General features: G+C 37.4%; 1 protein-coding gene across 2 annotated transcripts in view; it reads right to left on the bottom strand.

The window, feature by feature from the left end:
• Positions 1-6,156: 6,156 nt before the first annotated feature.
• The window catches only part of LOC140165105 (T-complex protein 1 subunit zeta-like), a 328,487-nt gene continuing 313,135 nt past the window's right edge, over positions 6,157-21,508 (bottom strand). For both annotated transcript variants that reach the window (XM_072188533.1, XM_072188532.1), the window contains exons 3-13: positions 19,565-19,628; positions 18,458-18,592; positions 17,677-17,850; positions 16,620-16,834; positions 16,260-16,419; positions 15,285-15,367; positions 14,496-14,592; positions 13,764-13,911; positions 12,816-13,052; positions 11,626-11,698; positions 6,157-9,656 (exon numbers count right to left, since the gene is read on the bottom strand). In XM_072188533.1, coding sequence (XP_072044634.1) covers positions 9,584-9,656; positions 11,626-11,698; positions 12,816-13,052; positions 13,764-13,911; positions 14,496-14,592; positions 15,285-15,367; positions 16,260-16,419; positions 16,620-16,834; positions 17,677-17,850; positions 18,458-18,592; positions 19,565-19,628 — 1,459 coding nt within the window. In that variant the 3' untranslated portion in view covers positions 6,157-9,583. The remainder of the gene's footprint in view (positions 9,657-11,625; positions 11,699-12,815; positions 13,053-13,763; positions 13,912-14,495; positions 14,593-15,284; positions 15,368-16,259; positions 16,420-16,619; positions 16,835-17,676; positions 17,851-18,457; positions 18,593-19,564; positions 19,629-21,508) is intronic.

Here is a 21,508-nt window from a genome sequence, read left to right as displayed (position 1 = left end):
GGAGTAAATATAAAACACAGCTTTAGTGGGGGAATTTTGACATTTTGTCCAGTTCAAAATAGTGAAATGTTCAAAGACAATGAGGTTTTGTTTTGACAAGGGAACAACTCAGGGCAAAAGGCCAAGTTTGGGGGAGGGGAAATACCCCATTCCCTCCCTCCCCATTCCCTTTGGTGCCACCACTGGCTACAGGGATACCATCTATTCTATTCAGTATGTCTTGAGTATTAACCTGTCCTGATTGTGATATGAAAACTGTACATAAAAGTATTTGAAACTAATCTTGTTATAGAAAATACACGATGCAAATGTTTTTGTTTTAGTGCTGGAGAACTTGGGTCTGCCTTTCCCTAGACTTCAGAGGCAATACAAAACTTGCTTGCAGTGAGTTTTGCACACATAGGTATTATAATAATATTTAGAATGCAAACATAAAAATATGCAATACATCAGAAGAATTCAGTTACACACCCATTTTAAGGATAGGTGGGGAGTATAATATAATACTTTGTCCTGGCCCAGGAGGCCACTCAAGTATATTAGTGTACACATGCATGACCAAACATTTTCACACCACCCTCTACCAAAAACAAAAAAAACCCTAAACAAGAAAATCTACACCAAATGTTACTCACAAGGGAAGTTTGTGTCCAGAAAATGAACCCTTTTTGAACTCAATTTACAAATTAAAAACAAAATAACCTATAAAATAAGTTGACCGAGTTCAGAAAACGGCACATTATTTGAAATCTGTGTTTTTAGTCACCAAAAGACCCATTTCTTGTTGTTTTTTCTTTGTTTGTTTACCCCTGTTATTTTTCTGATGACCCGGGGGGTCTTGGGTGTGGTGGACCTGGTGATCCAGCACTGCTATGTTTGATGTATACTAGTACTAAAGTGTTTTCAGTTTTATGTATGTACAAAATATTTAGCCAAAATGCAAGTATTTATAACAGTAGTACAGCCATTTTACAACTGAACAAAAACAGCAGAGCCGGTCTCAGCAGTTTCTTAATTGTACATGTTTATAGTAGATGTCAGTAATCAAGGGGCTATTCCAGTTGAAATCCATACACCCCTGTGTCAGACATTACCGTAATCTTCCACACAAGGAGTGTGAATTTCAAACAGGGTTACCTGAATGGGTGACTCCATTTGAAATCTACACCCCCTGTGTGAGAGATTAAGGTCATCTTCCAGAGGGTGTATGGATTTCAACTGGAATACACCAATGTGATAGGGTTACATTGCAGATTATTATATATCGTATATAAATATATATGTTCTTGTATTTATAAGAAATAAATAATATTATTGTTGTTGTTATTATTAACAATATGTGTAGTTATATATGGTGCTTTGTTATTTAACAATAAAACACTAGTTGATGCCAACAGTAAATATGAGTGTAGGTTTACTTCTTGTCGAGTGTACTGCTACTGGGGTGGGGATGCATTCCGGGGGGAGGGGGGCACTCCCACTTTGGAGGTGACACATCTGTGCGGCTGTTAAGACCCCTTTTTCAGTGTCGTTGTCACCCAAAAACCCCACATTTGTTTACGAACACATGATCTGTCACCCGAAGACCCCTTATTTGATCTGTCACCCAAAGACCCTTATTTTTCAATTTGAACAGCAACTTTCCTTTATCACTGATTTTGTTACTTATTTTGGAAAAAACATAGAAATGTGGGCGATTCGGAACTAGAAATTCAATGTTCGAGGTTTCTGTGGCACTAGTGTTTCGGCTCTCACCCAAAGATTCCATTTAAAAAAAGGTCATGTTCTCACCCAAATGACCCCATATTTTTTACATTTTGATCTCACCAAATGCCAAAAATTATGCTCTCACCCAATGACCCCATATTTTTTACATTTTGCTCTCACTCAATGTCCCTTACTGTGAAAGTGTCAGCCCTACACCTATATCCATTTCACATTTGTGGTAAAATTGTTCATGACACCCCTAAACAATTTTCATCTTACCAGCAAAATCACCCCTAAAAATATATGTGTTTGTGGAGGGTGTCTGCCTTTCGTCAAAAAAATTTGGATCCAGATGATCTTTGACCTGACCCCTGTAAAATGTTCAAAAATATTCCCCTGGTCATCAAGTTTGTTGTCACCGAGTTTGAGCCCCGTATCCCTTACAGGAGTATTTCGTGATCCTAGCATCCTCTTTTTATGACATTTTTCAGTAGATATTCACGAAATGAAGCTTATCCCCAAAATTTCAGTTGATTCCGATTTTGCGTTTGCGAGTTATGCATGATTATGTGTATTACACTGCTCCATAGACAATGTATTGTAATTTCGTTCTGGTATACCAGAACGAAATTCAAATTTCACGATATCTTTGCAAAACGAATTAATCTGCAAGAAATATTTTGTATATAAACATTATGTAGCCAGAGGTTTCCAGTGATATAAAAATCACGAAATGCCCTTTTACAGATGTCCAGAAGGGCGCACACCACTAAATAATCTTCCCATTGAAACACGTGTAAAAACACCGGTTTTCTTTGCTCATTTTGAGGCCTTTTGGGCTCGTTTTAAAATATTTTATGATGACCAGTCGATTGCAAATCGATGAAAGTTTAACATATGTTTCAATGTATGGGGTTCTTCCATCTCGTTTTCCCGCTAGGAGGCCGCGAACAGCGCCCTCACTGTTTTTGACATGCTCTCAAGACTGCAAACCCGATTCTGCCATTTTTTAATTCGCGGACCTATTTTCTCAATAATTATAAAAATGCGACTTTTTTGGCGACTCAAATTTATGTATAGGCTTTACACTTTTATTTAAGCTATAATTCGCCACTCTTTCTGATTAATAAGTCTACAGACCAGCCCAAAATACCTCAAAAGATTCTGTTTTTACCGGAACTCATTAGGGTTACACAAATGGCGCATTGATTTAGTGGTGTGCCCCAGAAAAGACATTCTAAGATTTGACCTCTGCATGACCTTTGACCTGACCCCTGCAAAATGTTTCCCTGGTCACGAGATTTGTTGTCACTGAATTTGAGCCCCATACCCCTTACAGATTTTTCTCTATATCACCATTATTCATGACCAATTTTTTTGCTGTTTATTTGTTTCTTTCCTTTCTTTGTTTATTCTGTCTTTCATTTTTTCTTTTGTCTTGCTTAAATATTTTTCTTTCCTTCTCTCTTATTTTTAATAGCTTTTTTTCCAAAAATATGTGAATTTTTCAATAACAAACAAAAAGCCCATGTATAAGGTTTAATATTAATCTCATTCCGACTCCTTGTCCTTTTTCAGTTTTAATTTTTTAAACACGAAAAGTTAGAATTCCAAAAAAATTTGCTAGCAATTATTGGCTTCTTCCATGTACGCCATTTTATACGCCATTACGACGTATGATGAGGAGTATAACACAGTACTGTGCCTGATTTGATTTTTGCAGTGATTGAATCTGGTAACACACAAGTCATATGTTTTATACGTCATTGACGTATGTTTTATACCTCATTGACGTATGTTGAGTGATTGTAGGTGGTATATCTTTGTTTCATACTTCATTCATTGACGTATGATGAGAAATATTGCACACAAGCCAAGATAAATAAATGTCCAAAAGTGTGGAGCTGGGGTGGGGCACTAAACTTTCATTTTGGTTGGGAGCACACCGTGGAGAACCGAAACCTTGGGAATGATTTTCGGGCAAAATAGGGGCTTCTGAACTTAACTTTCAAGATATATTTTTGGTCTGGTGAACTAAAAAATTGGGCCAAATTATAGGTTGTGGAGCTAAGAAATTCAAAATAATTTACAAATTTAAGCTGAAGGGCTTAATTTTTGGAGTTTTATTAAAGTGAAGCTCAAGAACTGGAGCATGCTCTCCAAATGTGGATCTTCAGAACTGCTGGAGAGCCTGCCAAACATACCAGTACCACCTTACATGTGATCCCTAATCTTCTATTGGGGTAAAATTACTTTTTTTTTCTTAAAGGAGTATTTCGTGATCCTAGCATCCTCTTTTTATGACATTTTTCAGTACATATCCACGAAAAAAGCTTATTCCCAAAATTTCAGTTGATTCCGATTTTGCGTTTGCGAGTTATGCATGATTATGTGTATTACACTGCTCCATAGACAATGCGTTGTAATTTCGTTCTGGTGCACCAGAACGAAATTCAAATTTCACGATATCTTTGCAAAACGAATTAATCTGCAAGAAGGCCTACTAATATTTAACAAGAACCTGAACATGAATTTTTACTTTCTTAGTATTAAAAAAATGGCAAAATACTTGTTTAGGGTATGTTTTGCACGCGCTGAGTAATACTCGTTTAGGGTGCGTTTCAAGAGTCCATACATGAGCATGGTGTCCATCACGTAATGTAAGTGCCCCCGGGTAAAAATCTCAACTTTTGGGAATGAGGCTGTGGATCACGAAATGCCCCTTTAAAATGTTTTCATTCAGTCTTTGGGAAAGTCTTGGACCTTGGGACAAAAGTTTTCAAGGCCAAGCTTATTAAAGGTCTCATATGGAGGGGTTTTTCACCGACGGAAAATTCAAGAATTTGCTTCAGAAATTAATGATGAACAGACTGGAGTATGGTTTATAATCATTTTGACTGTTTAAAATATCATTTTTTGCAATAAAATACACGCCCTTCTGAGCCAGACTTTTGAAACGATCGAGTCTGCTGGCGCAGAGCCAACATGACCCGTGACATCATACTGGGTACGCCACGCCGTACGGTCAGATCAGCTGGGTCAGATAAACAAATAAACACCGATCGCACGCGTTTTTGACAACAGAATGGGATAGCGCAAAATGTTAGCCCATGTTACAAAATGTATAATAAATTAGTATATAAATTATTTAGTAGTTTATTTGGGCATTTAAAAAAATGGTCGGGGAAATCTTCTCTGGTTTGTCAGACCGCCTGGACACACGCCTGAAAAGCCTCATAGCCATTACTACATATTTGTTAGTGGATGACTTTATTATTTAATATATTCCCATTCTATTTTCGGTAATGCTTAATTTTAAATGAATGATTGACTATTCGATGTAACATATCCATTTTACATCAAACATTTGTTAGTAGTTAACATTACTGGAAATAGAATGGGAATAGATCAAATAACAAAGACATGTTAATGCTTCAATATTTTAAGTTGGATATTTTATGCACATTCCCCTTCAGTCCTGGTAAGGATATCAAATTTGCTTTTAAGAAAATTCAGCCAACTCTGTTAACATTTTTTTATACACGGACCAACAAAGTAAAAAGTAATACATCAAATTCATTTTGTCTATTGAAGAGCAATAGCCGTCTTTAATTTCACATCATCTTGTACACTGACAATTCAGAAAATTTACTGCAGAATACTGGAATTTGACACATTTTTAAGGTTTATAATAGTTTTTCGTAAAATTTTCATTTGAATGAACACAGCTGCCAACGACACACAGTGATCAACGCCAGCATGTGCGTAACGCAGAAGAGCCAGCCAGGCGTGTACCTAACACGGAAGTGAGCCAACTCACTCATAATTGGTTGGTATTTTCATTAAGGGATGGGGTATGAATGTTTGGACAGTATTTATTTTGGGACATTAGAGCACATCAGACATATCGAATTGCATTCTGAATACGAAAATGTCATTCTGATATCAAATAATTTTGATTTTTTGAAATTAGCAATTTAATACACATTTTATGGCAAATCATTAAAATTGATATTTTTGATATTTAACAGTACTTGAAGTAAACTTTATAAATCTGATGATTTATACTTAAAGTGTATGTAGGTGGGATGAAAAGCCGACGATCAATTGAAAATTTTGACCTTTAGTATTGAAGATATGGATTATTTTTACAAAAAAAAAAAAAAAAAAAAGGGTCTTTTTGGGAAAAAATCCATATCTTCAATATGAAAGGTCAAAATTTTCAATTGACCGTCAGTCGGCTTTTCCTCCCTGCTACATACACTTTAAGAATATATCATTAGATTTATATAATTTACTTCGAGGACTGTTATATATCAAAAATTTGAAAAATATCAAATTTTTATAATTTGTCATAAAATTTGTATTATATTGTGATTTTCAAAAATGAAAATTATTTGATATCAGAAAGACATGCTTCAGATTCAGAATGCAATTGACAGGTCTGAGGTGCTCTCATGTCCTACAAAAAATACTGTCGAAATGCAATAAACGATCATTTTGAATTGTGGTCGGATTGCATACAGCTGTTGACAGCTGTGTTCGTTCAAATGAAATTTTTACTATTATAACACAGTTGAATAGTATTGTTCTTTAAAAATTTGAAACCCGGTTCCACCAAAACTAGGACAGAGTGTAGCAAATTTCACTATGAGATTTGTTGCCATTATCGCTGATGATTATCACTATGGCAATTTCATCCAGGTTTGTGGAAGCAGGGGTTATTTATTCATCAAAACAAATATTTTTGATGGAGTTTTGAATATAAATGGTCCTTGACCTTAGATATTGTTAAGTTTTTCTCATATCAAGGGTTGAGAACCAGAAAGCTTCAACTCACAAAGGATTTCTTTGTGAGTTAAGGCTTTCTGGTTCTCAAAGCTCGAAATATTGTTTACACTTTATACTGACAAACATTTTCATTATATATTGTTGTGGTCTCTGCATAGAGACAAATAGGAAATCTAATACTTGATTGTTCTAGCAAAGGAATGATTCCTGTACTTATTCGAGAGAATTGATATACAGTGGAAACTCATTATAACGAAGTTGTCAGGGACAGAGAAATTAGTTCTTTATATCCAAATTTTGTTATATCAGGGTTGTAAAAACAATAAATAACAAAAGAATTTTGTATCTTGGTTCTGGAAAAATATTTCTTTATAACAGGGTTTTTCTTGTATCAGATTTCGTTATAAGGAGGTTTTACTGTACAACAAGGAATGTCACAAATAGACAAAAAAGTTATTCATCTCTAAAGAGAATCCATACGCTGGCGAAGTTACGTAATAATCGGATTAATTAACATAGCAATAGGTGAAAACAATTTTTGAATATACCGCGCTGCACTGATACGTTCACGCGGTACCTCTGCATTGAACCATATCATGCTAATCACCTGCACCTGTAAGATTAGTATCATTGAAAAGACCAGTATTGTATTCAATCTATGATTGCACACATACACAGGTGATGAGTTTCACCTGATTGTAGTGCAGCGCGATATGTTCAAAATTGTTTTCACCTATTGCTATGGTAGTTCATCCGATTAATTACGTAACTTCGCCAGCGTATACTATTAGTCGCATCCATAACATTGTTTAACCACTTCTGCCCATATCGTTATGAATTCGGCAGATCGTCGAATCCGGATTTGTATTCTTGTTTAATTCATGTTAAGCATGAATTATTTTGATTTGGCGAATAGGGGAGCAGCCCTTTAGCTCAAGAGGGCAGCATATTATTTTTTTAACGGTCTTCAGCGTCGACCGTATTGAGCTTCACCATTAGCAAACCCTGTATGCCGCTCTCTTTTGCTTACTTATTGAACACCATTAAATATTTTTTATGCTGGCATCTGGAGCTCATCTTGCTTGATCCCTTGTTCTCTAATTTAAAATAATTCATGCGTAAAATGAATTTTCAAAAAGACAAATCGGACTGTTTGCTGAATTCATAACGATATGTACAGAAATGTGATAAATAGTGCAGCATTTATCAACTGCACATAGCACAGAAAAAGGTACTAAGGGATGAAATCAAAACGCGACCGCCGGTTGACCGGCAGTTCCGTCCGGTTGCTATTGTTCTACATAATGGCAACCGGAAGGAACCACTGGTCGAGTTTTGATTTTATCCCCAAGTAATCTTCAGGACCCAAAACTATAATATGCCTACTTTGTTTCACCTCAAGTTTGGTAGTGATGATGGTTGCAGTATCTAGTTATTCACACCAACCTAATCCCACAGAGTGTATACAAGTGCATACAAGGGCGGCTTGTTGGCAAGCCTGCAGCCCAACCACATGAAAGCTACCAAACTTGAGGTGAAACAAAGTGTAAGTCTCTTGTATCATAGATATGGAATGTATGTGGCCATTGATTGGGTCTAAAAATTGAGCCATCTTGAAAGCATCCTATTTTAAGTGGCATTTGTAGTTCTCTCATTCTTCATAGTTTTGCTTCCCCAATCTGCGAACTTTTGTAAGGGGATGAATTTCAAATAACATCTGATCTAGTATTTCTTACATTTAGGTTGTTGGGTTTAGAACAATGGCTAATGATTACACGATTGTGAAGATTATCATTCATCCAGGTAGTCATTAGCCTTTTCGAGATATGGCAGACACAATAGGATGGCTCTGCACGAAATGAGTAAAGTCTTTTAGATTTTTCCGGGTTTTACCCAAATTGAAGACTGCCTTCCTATTGTGTACGCCATATCTCAAAATGGCTAATAACTATGAATTTGAGTTTATAATCTGATCTACTGGACTTATTTTCAGATCAGGTTGTAATCTCAAATTCATGGCTAATGATTTTTTTCTCATTATTAAACTTGCATACATAACAGCCAATGCATGGTTCCAGCTTGGCTGGATAAGAAAAGTAAAAAAAACATTACTATATTTTGTTCGACCTATAAGTGGCAAAAATTAATCTGTTTTTGTTACTGCACGCTTTGATCAAGACTCATTTGACGCTCCCATAAATTCACGAAAGTGTTCATCAGTCATGCGTAATGCAGGCGCTGCTCCCAACTGTGTTTATGTATTCTATTTCAATACACAACGTTATGGGTCTTGCCACTAATAGGTTGAACAAGTTTAGCCAGTCAGTAAAGTACAAAATATGCTCTTCAACTTAATACATTTATGTGTTTTTATACAACACAGTGCACAGCTTCAATACAATATACACGTTATATAATTACCACGGCAACAAACGCTTACAGAAGTACATGAAATAGCCAATTAAAGCTGAAGTAGTGTACTGCCAAATCCTGGAACCAGAAAAATAAGTGAATAATTTTTTTTACCTCATCAGTTTTCTTGTTTGTTTTATATAATGAGATACAGTGTTAAGGGTATACCGTAAACGTTCGCCTAATGGCGCTATGGGCTCCCTTGCCATAACTGGAATTTTAGACACAAACTTAAAGTGCCCTCTCATAAAAATCCCACCAGCAAATAAGTGCACGTACACTTAATTCTTGTTGGGAATTTTAGAGGAGGGAGCTCTCTATTTGTACATGAAATTTACCCAAAGGCAAAAGGAGCCCAGGTGCGCCATAGGCGAACGTTTACAGTATCATAGTAACAGTCATAGCACGCCATTTAAAAATCGCTAGTAATCAAACGCTGGGAGTATTTTCACACTCACTACTAGCATCTAGTTGTGCCTAGCGACACAGCCACAAAGTCAACTGCTTGCGACTTGACGCTAGGGCATGCTAGCAACTTATCAATCAGATATCGGCAATTGTTTTCTCATCATGTTATGTATGACTGCCTAATGAAAAATTCCCTCATTTTTCTGGTTCAAATGATTAGCGCTAGAGTACACTGACAAACCTATCGTTAGTTTTACGTACTAGATTATCCTTTGAGTGAAGATAAACCAGCCCGCATTATCTCATCAACTAACAGAAGATTACTTGCTATCACAGTGCTGCAAGGAAAAAATATAACAAGACACAAAATAGTATTAATACTGTGAATAATACAAAGGATAACAAAAGAAATTTGTGTTTATTTTGTATAACTATTGTTATTTTTATGCAAGACAGCAATGGTTTATGTCACAACTAATGTCTGAGTTCGAGCCATTTCCCCTCATTTGTAGATGACTAGTGACCATCAATGGGGCTTTTATTTTTCACCATATTAGATTACCTAAATAAATATTGATACAAAGCACATTTGCTGCTGTTTAACTATTACTTTTCCACTAAACGTTTTCAACTTTTTCATTAGCCTTTTTGAAGTGTGGGTGTACTTTGATTTGGGTAATATTTTGTATGCTTTCTCAGCTGACAAAAGATTACCCAAATCAAAGTACGCCCTCTCCTTTTGTGCCCGCTATATTTCTAAAAGGCTTATTGCTTTTATAAAATGGAAGTCGTAAAAGGACTTATATCTTGAACTTTCCAGTACAATTGTAAAATCAAGATCCTTTTCAAATTCACCGGCGTAGTTCGATGTCAAATCAATCGTTTCCAGGTCAACTGGTTCATGCTGTTCAGAAGCACAATCAAAATTATCACAAAACAAAAGTCAATGGGCTACTTACTAACAGGTGTGCAAAGCAAGTGTGAACCAGTTAAAGCCATATTATAACATTTTCAAACAAAATAGATTAGCATTTCTTTGCCATAAAATGTTAGCTTTTACTGTCAGATATATCCCCTTTTATCTTTGAGCCGAACAACTACGGCAAAGCAAAGAAAATTGGAATTTACTACCAGCGCACATGTCGCCAATACGTACCACTCCTTCGGTCATGTCATAGTACGACCTTTTGTTGTGTATATCACCGTCCGCATATACGTACTGTGTGTTATGAACATCGTGTATGCGTTAACTAATAATTCCATCGTAATAATAAAGCGCGATTCCGGCGTTTTATTCAAAATCTCGGATTTTGACAAAACTACAGCACCTAGAGTCTTGATTTTTGCGGGTATATTGGTTTAATAAAGTACAATTTAATCGTGTAAAAAAAAGAATTTGAAAAATTCAGTGAGGGCGTCCTCCTCAGCAAATGTTATAATATGGCTTTAACTATGACATATTTACTACGACACAGCAAATTGCAATTCAAGTAAATAACATGACTCTGATTCATCTTCATTAGATTTTATCAAGTTAGTGATGGATTTAATGGAGTAATCATTGATGGATCTTTAAGTCGCATTCAGTGAACCCAGCAAAAGTGTAAAAAAAATTAAAAATTGTTTATAAATTGCTTAAAAGTGAAGGATAAGTCATTCAAATTGTCATTTGGTATTTTTGAAATGACAAATTTGGCAAAAAACAAAGAAAACTGCAGTATTGACGAAGTTGAAGCCCCATTCAAATACATGTAGCTAATTTATATTCTGTCAATAGATAAATTACAGATTCATGTAAAATGCCTTATTTTGTCTTAGGGGGTACTTACACCTGGCCAATTTATGCCTATTTTTGCATTTTTCTCTAAAATTATAGCACATTGTTGACAAGTAAGATATGTATATTATAGTGGCAAGGTCTACAACTACTGCACTGGAAATTCAGCAACTCAAAGCAAGTAGTTATTGATTTATTGATCAAATATTGGTTTCCCTCATTTTTGACTGTAACGCCACAACTGTTGTCTGTGCTGAAATAAAATTTACAGTGCAGTAGTTGTAGTCCTTGCCCCGATTAAATATACATATCTTACTTGTCCTAAATGCGCTATAATTGTTAAGAAAAATGCAAAAATAGGCACAAATTTGGGCAGGGGTGTAGTACCCCCTTAAATACACAGCTTTTGGATGAACCACTAGCAAGCTATGTTAGCACATCTATGTCAATGACAAAGGTACCAAAATATGAATTTTGATGATTTTTACGATTGCCGATGAGCAAATCACTGAATGGGCCTTTAAACTTACCAGGAATTGAGGATCTGCTTCTTCACACAATAATTATCCCATATACCCGCATCAGATGCCACCAAGGCTTCACCTGCACAGACAAATGAAACAAATAAATAATAGGCATTTGTTATTTGACACATAGTTTCAGTCATCACTAACAAGCATCACACAATAAACCTGCACACTTGGAAGACAACAAATGCAGAGCTGCCAACATTTGAATCTTGAAAAAAAGGGAGATTTCCTGTTGCAATCAGGGAGATTTGTCAAAATGTGTACATCTTAATGGATGAAACCATTTCCTTTTCAGGGAGATGACAAAAAATTAAGGGTTCTGAAGGTTTAAAAGTAGGGAGTCTCCTGCGAAAAGAGGGAGAGTTGGCAGCTCTGCAAATGTGATGTGATCAAGCAAAATGAGTCGGATGTTGGCAATATTCATTTTGAGATATAGCCAATAATAATATGCAACATCCTTTGTATTGTATTGTTCTGAACAACACTATGATGGCCATATCTCTGGAACCGTAAGTCTAATTATGATGGGGTTTTCAGCAAAATAAAGCTCTGAGAATGGCTCATGTAATGAAATTGAAAACTGAATTTTGATTTTGATCAACATCAGACTCATTTTGCTTGATCGCATCACAAATGATTCAGTCTAGTAAAGTGCAGGGATGTGGCTGTCAACAAGTTCACCCATCTTACAAGGCATTCTTGAACCACAAGTCTCACCTGCTTTTGTGACCACCTGTCTATGCGGTAGGTAGTTTTGACCAATACACAAATATAGGGAGTGGTATCACTAAGGACCCACAATATTGAATTTGAAAAATATCTAAAAAACTATTAGGAGTAGAACCCCAAGAGTTCTTTTATTGTATTCTTTATTTTGTTCTCTCTCAATGGGCACCACCCGGAGGCCAGGTGACACCATTGTTAGTTTTGTAGCTGTCAACAAGTTCACCCACCTATAACCCCATGAGAACTACCTGCCGATTGGCCAAAATGAACATTGTGTCCAATTTTGAACCAATCAAGGAGGGTATTAATAAGATCATCTGCAAATGCAAGTTTGACCATAAATAGTTTAAAGCCTAGTCATAATTGGCAATTGAAATGAGCATTTCAAGTTATCAACCCATCAGAAATGCTGTTAGATGACCAGTAGTATCAAGGGGGTTAAAACTTATGAAACTGAGCCTTACCTGTGGATATATCCACACCTACAGGTTGTTGAGACTCTGCATATTCCTCCTGCAATTTCACTATTGTCTCCTGTGGATCCAGACCAGCATTCTGAGCCAACACCTTGGGTATGACTAGTAACGCATCGGCGTATGCTTGCACACCAAGACGAGCACGACCTTTGACCGTTGCCTTGAATTTCATCAGGGTATCGTAGATGGCGACCTCTAGGGCTCCAGCACCGGGAACAACTGCGCCTGTGACAATCAAACAGATTTAAATAGCATGAATACAATTATACTCTTACACTGGCACCAACTGGCTAAGATAAGACTTGAAAGGCAACAGGAAATAGGAGCCAGTGATAAGTGGTCACTGTCTCTTGTTAGACAAAAAGGACCTGCATGAGCACAATGGGCTATTCCATTTAAAATCCACACTACCCCTGTGGAAGATTTAGGCAAAGTATTCCACAGAGGGAGTATAAGTTTCGAATAGAATAGACAATTGGGTAACTTCCATTTGAAATGAATAGAATAGACAATTGGGTAACTTCCATTTGAATAACTCACTCCAGTTGTGAAATATATAGGAAAAGCCATAATACATGGGGAATATGGATTTCAAAATGACTAACTCTGACCAATTAACGTACTCCCCCTATGGAAGATATTTCCAAAATCTTCCACATGGGTAATGTGGATTTCAATTGGAACAGCCCAATGAGCGCAAAGTTGCAAGTATGAACACTAATGGGGTCAATTTTATAATAATAGGTATGGCCCGTCATACATCCTTATAACCCATTGCAAGTTCAACTAATCATAACTCTAATACAGATATTCTATGGAATAAATATTTGGGATGGCTTTGACTTATAATGGGTTAAAGACTTGCAATACCTTGTAAATGTTACTGAAATTAACCGTTTTCCCCCTGTTTAAATGTTCTATTTGGACATGACTTACCATCTTCGATAGCATTTTTGACAGCACGTAGACCATCATGTACTGCATCCTTGATTTGGGAGAGGGTGTGCTTGTTGGGTCCTTTTATAAGTATAGTCACTGACTGTGGATTCTTGCAATCTTCTACGAACGTGTACTTATCTTCACCCTGCAAAACAATAAGAAAACAGTCAGTAACGTTAACAGTAAACTGATATTACTCAGTCGAAAACATTCGAGGTTGACAACTGAGAATATTACATGTTAATATTGTGTCAGTCTTTACACCCAGAATCTGGAGTAACTGATTCAGCCCAGTTGTATCCAAGTTAAAACTTTTGGGTGCATCTGAAGTTTGATACCAATTTTTATAACATTCAGCTTGAAATGATGTCATGACACCATGCAAAAGAACAGACCCATCAGAAGTCCTGCAATGGTTTGTGACCCAATTATTTTCTTTAGTCCGGCACTTTGAGAACGCTATTTTCAGTGGCCAGTAACAGGCACCACTCACATAACATGGAATGTTGGTAGGATTAGTCTAGACATAACAGCCCATATGTGTGATGCAATCCAACAAAATGAGTCTCCTGAAACAAAATGGATTTTTATGTCATTGCTCCCTGTACTTACAATACATGGTGAGCAAGCGCATGAATAGGTATGTGTATGACATGCAGAGAGAGTGGAGTGTGTATGCCTGTGTGGGGTATCCACACATGAGTATACATATGTGAGGCTAGCACTTACCAGTACATGTTCATAGACAAGACCTGCATATCCCAGGCAATCCTCTGTCAAGTCATCTACAGAGTTCATGGCCATACCACCACATGCTAATGCCAGTCTGAAAACGAACAAGACACATCACATACAATCAAGAAGTGTGAACAACATACATCAGGTCAGATATACCAGAGTTCACATGCCTTCTGAAGACAATTATAAACCATACTTCATGAAATCCAAAGAGATTATTCCCAAGGAGTACTGACTCAATATCGCCAGTGTGTAATGCTACAGTAAATCAGCCATTTTGGTTTATTGCCCATGGGTGGCAAGTAGAGTACCTTCAGTGTTTTTTCGTTGAGAGCTCAAAGTCAGACAATCTTGAGCAAAGGTTTGTTTGCTAACATCTGAATCTTACTTTTGCTATTTTTCGGACATGCGGCTTATACTCTGTGCGGCTAAAATTCCGGAAATTATGGTAGCATAATATTAGATGGATGCACTTTTAAATTTGTGGACTCTGCTATGAGTAAATGGGGGAAAATAATGAAGCCTAACCTCTGCCTAACCACTTAGACCTGATCTAACTTGTTTTGTGCATATGGATATGGTTTGGCTAGGATGTCAAAATTGAAAAGTTTTGCTGGGACAATGACTGTATATTCTTGTAGTTGCCTCATTACAGTAGAGTGTGACTATGTATAGCGACTATGTATAGCATGATACACTAGAGTAACATCCACATTTTGAGCAGATGTTCTAATGCACACAGAAACCACAACACATCACCCAAAGTCTGTTCACACATACCTTTCCATATTCCTTCTCTTTGCTCTCCGTAGTGCCACAATACCCTCCTTGGCAAGCATGTCTAATGACAGAGGATCAATGCCCTGAAAAGATCAAACATATATAAAACCTTCATGTCAGTATTTATACACAAAGAAACAAGCAACAAAGAGGTATGAGGAACACACTGACATTCCTTATTCACAGATATGCAACAATACTAACAAATGCAGCTTTAGAATAGTTGCTGTTATCCCCACCTTATTCTTAGTATATAAAGGTGGGTATTTCAGGCTCTTAGGTTTTTTTATTTTTTTAATCACCTGTACTTGGGCTGGTGGGGAAGAGAAAGCATAATAAGACATTCAGGCAAAAGTACAACTTGAACCAAAGATGAAGACTCCAATTCAAAATCTTAATTTAAAAAACCAGACACTGAGCAGGTTCAAAGACCCATTGAATGAAGACAATTGGTACAGACGCTCTTAGGTTTAGAAAAAAGAGAATCTGGAAAAAGTGTGAAATTTTCGAATAACACTGTGTATACTCTCAGTCATCTGGGAAATGTTCAAATTGTGATTAATTAAATCATGTCAACCAGACAAACTCACTTTTTAGTTAAATGTTATGACCAACGTTGCGGCTAAGATCTTTGCCTTCAGCTGGGTAGATGACCTAGGGTCGTCCGAGTTTTCACTAACTGCAGACACTTACATTTTTGTTTTTATGTGCCTTACTGTAGAGGTAGCAAGTTATAACTCTAGATCCAAGTGCAGACTACACTCATCCTACACTCACTGTGACTGTGGTCAACATCTATAATGCATTCTTACGCCATTTATAAATCAGGAACTGGAGACTCCTGCAGCCCACAGTTCCTGTGTGTCCGCCTCACACAGAGATTTGTCATCTGTAAGCACTCGTGCACACACCATCCCCTCCCCACCCCAACACATTCACAAACAATAAAAGCGTTGAGCACCCTCCTTGACTCACCTTCTGATTGATAACTACAAATCCTTTATCGTTTCCTTCGCAGACTTTGCGTTTCAACTCAATCACTTTCTTCACCTTCTCATCGGTAAAGGCTCTCTCGGCCATGACCAGCTTTTCCCTCTCAGCTGCAGATTTGTAGAAGAACCCTGCATTCACTTCACTGTTAACAGAACAGGAGAAAACATGATGTATTAGGCAACATCCAAGGGCAGCACTTCAGTGGAGTCACAAGGGGGTGTAGACCTCCCAGTTTTATATTATAGAGCAGCAAAAAAAATCTTGATCATACTATTTAAACTTTGTAATGAATGAAGAATAAATCAACAATCTATAATCTTGCTTCAAATTTATCTCACTCACCTTTTCTCATATTCAAAAGACACATTGCACGTCAAAATGTAAGCATCTTCAACACGCTTCTTCATATCGGGATGACGTGCGCCGTGATCCATGACCAGACCTCGAACCAGAGACGTGTCCATGTCCGACTTGTGCTGCATTTGCATGATCTCAACCATGTGAAGATCAATCTTCTCCTCTGGTTTGCGGATAGCTAGCACTGCATCTACCACAACCTGTAGTATGAAAGTAAGTTTATGAAAGTAAGTTCGATAAGAAGAGTTCAGATGCAAATCAACTGTTCAGTGCCAGAAGTGGGTAAGTGCAATAGCTGCCATGTGTAGATGAATACAATATACTGTGTGTAAATTGCAAAATGTTCATAGGGCAGCAATTGCACTTACCCACTTCTGGCACTGAGCAGTCAAAATGCAGTTTTCCACCAGCCACCACTTACAGTTCAATGACAATACTTTTACTAACATCGCTGTGAAAGTGCTATGACGACTTTGTCGAGTCGAGGAAAATGGTTGTCAAATGTGGGCTTCCTCCATAGACTAATGAACTAGAGACCACTCAGTACTGCTAAAGATGCTGGACTTTGCCTGTTGGTGAATTGTCTGTATCTCTTATTCTATGGTTTCCCCTTTTTAACCATCATGTATGACAGTGCACTAATGCTGGTTTCATACTTTCTGCCGCATGCCATTGAGCGGCATGACGCTTCATCATGCCGCTTGCACTTTTTTGCAAGCGTAGCGGCACGCCGCTGAGCGGCAGCGGCACGCCTCTGAAAGCCACTCCAAAATCGTATTTTGTTCTCACACGTCAGAGCGGCACCACTCTGAGTTGACTTTAATTCAACACCCAGCGGTGCTGTTGCTGCGGCAAAGCGGTGAGGTGATCGATATTTTGGCTTGCCGCTGGTCACCGCTAGCGTTTCTGGTGCGACTGTGCAGTGAAGTAAAATCATCATCAGAGAGGCAAAGCAGTAGGAAAGTATGAAACCAGCATAAGCCTTCAAATGAAGCTGAATCATATATGAATGTGTATCGATCAAGCATTTAATAATACCAACCTCGGTAAGAAGATCAGCCAGGTCACTGTGTACTTTGGTGCGTAACGATGTCTGTGCCACATTGATGAGTATATCCCTATCTATGTCTTTGGAGCCCTTGATGTTATCCAGTACTTCTAGCGCTTTATTCTTGGACAGCTCAAACCCTTCTGTGACCAATCGAGGATGCAAACCCTGCAAAAAACGAAAACAAATAAGTCAAGACATTAACCCTAATACTACATGTACCAGGGGCTACAAAAGATTACAGCACAAAGCGACTGCAAGAGCAAATATCCCACATGATCCGGTATCATCCGAACACACACATGTACACCAAAAACTTGCCTGCCAAGGCACACACTTGTGGCGTACTATCCCTGGTCATGTGCCTAGCAATCAACAGGTCCGTGATTCAATTTTTTTTATCACAAAGCTGAAGGGACATCGTTTGCTGCATATGTGCTTGACATATGCATGCTGCATATGTGCTTGACATATGCAAAGTCAAAGGTCAATTAGGGGTCATTTTCTGATCTGGAAGTTTGGAGGGGACATGTTTTATTTATGCACTGTATAATTTACTTACCTGCAATGTACTTGTTCCTCAGAGTTTTTGGTGATTTAAAATACATTGGTTTTTTATGCCTTTCTTAATCTTTACACTTCAAATTACACATTCCGTCTTTCTGAAAAATTTTATTTTTTTGTTAATTTCTTTTTTTTTTTATATCAACCACAAATGATCCTAGTACAATTATTGGGTGGGAAATAAAGCTTCTTAGTGGAAATACATTTTTACCTCTGATATGTATAGATCTGCCTGTTTGAGTAATTCCCCAATAATAAGCACATTAGATGTGGTACCATCACCAGTGATGTCATCCTGGGCAGTAGACACTTTAGCTATCAAGGAAGCTGTGGGATGCTGAATTTGCTGCAAGACAAAATCAGTAATACAATGAATGATAAATGAGATTTAAACATGGTTTTAGATATGAAGAAAGAAAAAAAGTTTTGAATACTGTTAATAGATTTCTCTTGAATAAAAGCAAAACTTGATTCATGATTAAAGTTTCACCTATCATGGTCGAAAGGCATCTTCAGAATGATCTTTACTTCCAGTTGGACGGATCCTGACTGTAAAAGATGTACCAAAAGTCAGGAGAGGATCATTTACGTTTATGTTTAGGTCTTCTGGTCTGAATGGATGCTATAATTATGTGTCCTATGCTTGTGATATGGACGACCCTAAACCAGGACTCAAGTTTACAATTACATCTAGACAAGTCACCCAGGCAAGCTGCGGCAGTGTTACAACTTATCTGGCAAGTGCTTAGGGACTAAATCAAAACTCGACGGGCGGTTCCGTCTGGTTCCTTTTGTTCTAAACAATGGAAACTGGACAGAACCGCTGGTTGACCGCAGGTCGAGTTTTGATTTCATCCCTTAATTACTGGGCTATTCCAGCTGAAATCCACACAAGCTGAAAACATGACCTTTCTAAAAATCTTCCACACAGGGAGTGTGAATTTCAAATGGGGTTACCTGAATGGGTGACTCCATCTGAAACCTTCTCCTGTGTGGGAGATTAAGGTCAGGGTTGTAGCCACGGTGGTCGGCGCTGGTCAGCAGTAACCAGTACTCGGCCTGACCAACCAGCACTCAAGGGAATTATGGGTCTTGCCGACCAGCACTAAAATGACAAATTGTCCTCAAAACAGCTGTCAAATGCCATTACTGTCAAGTAATTGGCATTCGGATTCAATTTTCTCTTAATTTTAGCCGGCACTAAAATTTGGCTAGCTACAACCCTGGTCATGTCTTCCATAGGGGGTGTATGGATTTCAACTGCAATAGCCTGATTTGTGCCTTGATCTAGATGTACATGTTGAAACCCAACACTTACCATTTCATGAAGCAGAACATTACCATCTTTGGTCAATTTGATGTCGCCACTTCCTGATACCAACCTAAAAGAAATCAAACCAACAGAAATGAAAATACACGCATCAATTAGCTACCGGGTATGCAGAAAATATCATAAGTGAGAATAATTTTATTGTACTTTTCAATCAGTGTTGCATTGCAGGCCTCAAAATACGGAAAACTAGAGGGGCTTCAGCAGTATATTATGTACATACCATTGTCACCCTGGGGTTCATACCTTCTTGGGATATGTGAAAAGGACCCAAAATAGGGATATTGACCTAAGTCTTTTAAGGGGGTACTACACCCCTGCCCAATTTCGTGCATATTTTTGCATTTTTCTCAAAAATCATAGCGTATTGGGGACAAGTAAGATATGTATATTATAGGGGCAAGGACTACAACTACTTCACTGGAAATTTTATTTTAGCACAGACAACAGTTGTGGAGTTACAGTCAAAAATGAGGGAAAACCAATATTTAATTGATAAATCAATAACTACTTACTTTGGGTTGCTGAATTTTCAGTACAGAAGTCGTAGTCCTTGCCCCTATAATATACATATCTTACTTGTCACCAATGTGCTATAATTTTTGAGAAAAATGCAAAAATAGGCACAAATTGGCCAGGGTGTAGTACTTAAGATTGTCACCCTGGTGGGGAAATTATTTTAATTATAATTTATATATTATGTACTTTTTTCTCTTTGATTTGACACCACTCAGGGGATCATACTTTCTTGGCAGTTCGAGATATAAAAAAAGGACCCACAATTATGAATATTGACCCAGGTCTTTTGAGGAGTGTCATTCCCAATACGCTGGATTTAGGGTTTCTCTACGGAAGTCAATTTGTGCGAAATTCCTTCCCACAATGCAATATCGTATTGCATAACAAATAATATTGATTAACCTCTGAACTGTATCTATTGACTTCCGGTAGAGAAACCCCAAATCCACGTGTTGGGAAATTATTTTAATCATATTCTTTACTTTTTTGCCTTTGATTTGACTAGGCTTCCTGTTAGTGTGCGTCATTCCCAGGGACTGTCTTTTGTATTTTCCAGAGGAGCATTAAAACACTCCCCTGGAGCTTTTAAAGAGAGCGGTGGTAAAAAGCTCCCCTGGAATAATTTAGGAGAGTGGTGGAGCGGTTTACATGGTTTAGGAGAGCAGTTTTGAATATTTGGCAAGGGAGGTAAAATGGCAATTATAATTAATCAAAACACTGTATTTAGTGTAGAATACATGGAAAGTCACTTCAATTTAAATAATTTAGCCAAAAACCATGAAAATCTTACCTAAAAATAGACCTTGAAAAAGGTCACACGTGTGTCTTATGGTGGGACCCCAAAATACCTGGTGACGTTACATTTTTCTCTCCTCTTTCAGATTTAACTTGTTGTCACAGGGCTATTCTTGGTCCAATTGCATCAAGTTTGGGCTCATTATACAGCCTGATTATTCTAATTTTCAAATATGTTTCTCAATTTGGAATGCCAATTTGTTTAATTAGTGAAAAATACCAAAATGTTAACGAAGATAAACCTGGTGGATAAGCGGTAGTGGATAAGCGGTAGTGTAGTATGTGCATTCTCTATGGGAGACATGGCATCCTTTTGAATTTTAAATTATATCATTGCTAAATTGTGTGCTATACTTGCAAATCATACTTCAAATGAAAGCTTGATCATTCATTATTCATATTCAGCTATTAATTTTATCTAATCGTGTTAACAAGTATTCACTGAGAACCGCAAGTCACAAGAACCTCCATTTTTTCCTGATTCACTTACACACAAATGCCAAGATTTTCAGTCATGACATGCGTTTTGGCTTTCAATTGTTGTATCTTGAGAATTATACACCCTAAGATAGGAAAAGTATACATTTTTGGAAAGCTTTTTACCCCAGGAATCCAAAT

Source organism: Amphiura filiformis, chromosome 11 (assembly GCF_039555335.1).
Source record: "Amphiura filiformis chromosome 11, Afil_fr2py, whole genome shotgun sequence".
Classification (NCBI taxonomy): domain Eukaryota; kingdom Metazoa; phylum Echinodermata; class Ophiuroidea; order Amphilepidida; family Amphiuridae; genus Amphiura; species Amphiura filiformis.
This window is presented reverse-complemented; position numbering and strand designations above follow the sequence as displayed.